Source organism: Austrofundulus limnaeus, unplaced genomic scaffold, assembly GCF_001266775.1.
Source record: "Austrofundulus limnaeus strain Quisiro unplaced genomic scaffold, Austrofundulus_limnaeus-1.0 Scaffold716, whole genome shotgun sequence".
Lineage (NCBI taxonomy): Eukaryota > Metazoa > Chordata > Actinopteri > Cyprinodontiformes > Rivulidae > Austrofundulus > Austrofundulus limnaeus.
Genome location: NW_013953118.1, coordinates 119,016 through 123,541, shown reverse-complemented (window position 1 = coordinate 123,541; position 4,526 = coordinate 119,016). Strand labels below are relative to the sequence as shown.

The 4,526-nt window shown below is 41.1% G+C and overlaps 1 protein-coding gene across 1 annotated transcript in view; it reads left to right on the top strand.

Moving 5' to 3' along the window:
- Positions 1-4,526, top strand: part of LOC106532074 (phosphorylase kinase, alpha 2 (liver)) — a gene marked incomplete at its 3' end in the record, with an annotated part of 27,321 nt that overhangs the window by 13,792 nt on the left and 9,003 nt on the right. The window contains 7 exon segments of the mRNA XM_014028062.1: positions 812-890; positions 1,514-1,648; positions 1,717-1,826; positions 1,898-2,042; positions 2,373-2,451; positions 2,546-2,685; positions 2,753-2,926. Coding sequence (XP_013883516.1) covers positions 812-890; positions 1,514-1,648; positions 1,717-1,826; positions 1,898-2,042; positions 2,373-2,451; positions 2,546-2,685; positions 2,753-2,926 — 862 coding nt within the window.

Here is a 4,526-nt window from a genome sequence, read left to right as displayed (position 1 = left end):
CAAAGTTGATCCCTATGATGTTCAGGTCCAAGAACCAGAACCTCTGTCTTATCTGAGTTTAGAAGCAGAAAATAAGAGCAGAAAAACAATCAAACAGTTCAAACTTTTCTAAAGCCACATTTATAAACCTGTTAACAAACCAGTTTACGAATCAACTTCAATCCAGTTTGATGTATTTAATAAATGAACCAGTTGTACATGTTTGTGTTCCTGCAGACTGGAGAGAGGCGGAGCTAAAGTACACAGAGGCATTAGCTCTGTGTCCTGTGTGTTTCAGCAGAGAGAGAGCCGTGTTATTCTCCAACAGAGCTGCTGCAAGACTGCACCTGGTAACGTCATGCTAACATTACTACAGTACATTAAAGTACAGTAAGGTACAGTACGTTACAGTACAGTACATTATATTAGAGCAGTGTTATTCTCCAACAGAGCTGCTGCAAGACTGCACCTGGTAACGTCATGCTAACAATACTACAGTACATTAAAATACATTACAGTACAGTACAGTACAGTACAGTACAGTACATTATATTACAGTACATTATATTAGAGCCGTGTTATTCTCCAACAGAGCTGCTGCAAGACTGCACCTGGTAACATCATGCTAACATTACTACATTACAGTACATTACAGTACAGTACAGTACAGTACAGTNTCCCTCTACATTTTGGGCTGTCTTCTTGCCGAGGTAAGGACACTGAACATGCAGAATAAAACGTGATACAGATACAGGCTCACATACAGTATCATCACTTCCTAACCCTGCAGGAGATAAGACGTTTTGTTCCTTCTTTCTGTTTTGATGTTCAGGGATTTTTAGCACCAGGAGAGGTAGATCCTCTCAACAGGAGATTCTCTACGAACTTCAAACCAGATGTTGTGGTACAAGGTTGGTCATCAGATCAATAAATCAGCTGAAAGAACAAAGTGTGGATGGATGGATGGATGGATGGTAGGTAGGTAGGTAGGTAGGTAGGTGGTTGGTTGGTTGGTTTGTTGGAAAGATGGATGGATGGTTGGATGGATGGATGGATGGTNTTTTGATCTTTTTAGCTTTTAGCTAGCCTTTATTTAGCTTTTAGTTTACTTTGTGCTCTTTGTATCATTTAGCTAGCTTTATGCTACTTGCATCATTTCGCTAGCTTTATGCTACTTATATCATTTAGCTAGCTTTCTGCTACTTGTATCATTTAGCTAGCTTTATGCTACTTGTATCTTTTAGCTAGCTTTATGCTACTTGTATCATTTAGCTAGCTTTATGCTACTTGTATCATTTAGCTAGCTCTTTGCTACTCGTATCATTTAGCTAGCTTTATGCTATTTGTATCATTTAGCTAGCTTTATGCTACCTGTATCATTTAGCTAGTTTTATGCTACTTGTATCTTTTAGCTAGCTTTATGCTACTTGTATCTTTTAGCTAGCTTTATGCTACTTGTATCTTTTAGCTAGCTTTATGCTACTTTACACAAGGCAGTGGGCGGAGCATGATATGTGTTTTATTTCTTGGTCAGTTTGTGTCCTCGCGGAGTCGAAGGAGATCCAGGAGTTGTTACGAGATCTTGGTTTTGAGGTCCAAACGATGTTGGAGGTTCTGCCCATCCGGGTCATGCCTGCTCGCATCCTGAGCCACATCTACGTCAGACTGGGTAACCCACGCTTTGATCAAATGCTGCACGTTTCTGTGAAACGGGAGTAAAAACCAGTGTCGTCACAGGAAACTGCAGGAAGCTGAACCTGAGCGGGCGGCCCTACAGACACATCGGGGTCCTGGGTACCTCCAAGTTCTACGAGATCAGAAACCGCTCCTATATATTTGCCCCTCAGGTGAGAACTTTAGAGCAGCTTTGGGTAATGACCAGGAGTTCTGGTAAAACCTGTTTGTCCTCTGTGCTCAGTTTCTGGATCAGCACCACTTCTACCTGGCTCTGGACAACCAGATGATCGTGGAGATGTTACGGACCGAGCTGGCCTACCTGTCCTCCTGCTGGAGGATGACGGGACGGCCCACCCTGACCTTCCCCATCACTCGCAGCATGCTGGGTACGAAGACTTTAAAAGCTGCGCCCACCTGGATCCACCTGGGTCAAACCGAGCATCAGAACCTGGTCTGGTTGTTGGTCTTAGTGTTTCAGAAACTGGAGCTGATAGGAAGGCAGCAGCTCACAGGAGTTCTGTAGAAACATCTCTGAACCTTGAAGCACCACTGAGCTCTCCAAACCAGACACACGTCTTCCAGTCTGATGGGTCTGGGTTCTGGGAAGCATGCACAGTTTCAGTCCTTAAATCATCAGAGGAAGTCCAGTTTGTCTGCTGGTCGYTTGGTACCCTCGATGTTCTGTTCTGAACCTCTGTTCTTCTCTCGACTCTCAGTTGAAGACGGAGATGCAGTTGATCCCTGCATCGTGGCGACTCTGAGGAAACTGCAGGATGGTTACTTTGCAGGAGCCAGGTTTGACTTTATTCCATAAGATAATAAAAAAAACTTCCTGTTTAAACGTCGAGCCTGTTCTTTACCTGGATTCTTTTTGTGTCTGACCCCTCAGGGTGCAGATGTCGGACCTCTCCAGCGTTCAGACCACCTCCTTCCACACCCGCCTCACCTTCCTGGATGAAGACAGCGACGACCTGTTTGAGGACGTGGAGGAGGAAGACGAGGAGTTCAGACCCTCCGACCTTCCAGAGGGTCCGTCAAAAACGGTTTTAGGTTWTATTTGTTGAATGGAGTCTGATTTGTTTGTGTTTTTATTCAGAGGGCTTCAAAGACATGTTTGACCAGTACCTGACGCAGCTCCTCCACAGCACCAGCACCACCAAACGTCACCTCCCTCCCATCCAGAGGGGGCAGCACCACGTCTTCAGCCCTGAGCACTCCACCAGAGACATCCTGTCCTTCATGGCTCAGGTTCAGGGCCTAAAGATGCCCAGTGAGTTGTAAAGAATGGGGTCAGAAATTATTACACAATAAATCCAGGTAAAGCTAAAATAATGTTGCTAATGCAGAGATAACACCAGAGGTTTCGAAATTTTGTTTAAAAAATCGGAGGTAAAATGATAAATTTTAGGGTTGAAACAACGAATCGATAAAAATCGATTATTAAAAGCGTTGGCAACAAATTTACTATCGATTCGTTGTGTCGCGCAATTTATGTGTCCCTCGCCGTGTCGCGGAGCCGTTTACGTCACCCGCAGAGCGTTGTCAATGCTGGCTGACCTGAATAAAGTTTAGGAAGAAAAAAAAACTACCTGTAAAGATCCGCCCTCTCTGAGACTCTCGAGTGAAAAGTAGAGACTTCGAACTTTAAACCAGTTTTTAAATTGTGTTGTTAGACCAAGTAGATCCGAAGATAAAAAGTATAATTWTTTTRAATGATGGTCTGATTTGATGCGAGGAGGAAACACGTCCTGTGGGGGAAGAAAAACCTCAGTCCACCATTTAACTCCTTCTCTTGGACCAGAAATATAAAAAACCCTCCCGTCTTTTTTTCTGACCGAGGCTCAAAGTTGTTTGATAAGCAGCAAAAAGGTTCAGGACGAAGGTTAAAAAAATAAATAAATAAAAAAGACGTGAGCAGAACTCTTGGTCTGACTTAGCAGGGGAGGGATGGGAGACTGCTTCAGAACCGCTTACTGGGTCATTTTAGCCACAAACAGAACCAACAAGAAGGAAGCAAAACATAAAGAATTAGAGAAAAATCATTAATTCCAAATGCAAATAAAGTCTAATTGTAATAAATTAATAATAGTTTTACATCTAAAATCATTTTATTCTTTTTATCTGTTTTCCTCATTCAGCAACCTATTTCTGTTTTGTTATGTTTTATATCTATAACCAAGTTTATTAATGTGAAGAAATTTATAGTTTTTACAGATTAGTACTGATGTTAAAAGCACAACACTATATTTTTAGGTTTTCCTTTTTATAATGGTTAATCTATAATGTGTTGATTGATATAGATTAGTTACATGTCTGAAATATCTATAACAACACATATTTATCCGTTATGGAAACATCAGGGAAGAATTGTGTATGAATGCCTGTGATTCAGCCGTAGGTCAGTAGGGGGCGAACATGGGCATTGAAGACTCTATAAATGGATCAACTTCCTGGTTTTTCAGCAGTGTGTGGTTTCCTGTCAGATCTGAATGGCATTAAATCCTCACTCCCAGAATTCTGGTTTTATATGGTTTTATCTCATCTAACAATCATATTATTTAACATTGGTGGTTTTCTACTGACTTCAGTCTTTGAACACGAATATTCTTACAAATGTATGAGAAATCCATGTTGTTGGGGGGGGGTTTTCAGTCGGTGTTTAATACAGCTGCAAAATCAATTGTGAAATATTTATGATGTGCTTCTTTTTTTAATTTAGCATATTATTTTAAAAAATCCTTCATTTTATGAAAAGACCCTTTTGAATCAATAGAAAACTGGTTTTTAAGAAAATGGCTGCTTATCAATTAATCGTTAGTCAATCTATAAGATAAATCAACTTCAGACAACTTCACATTAATTGATAGCTT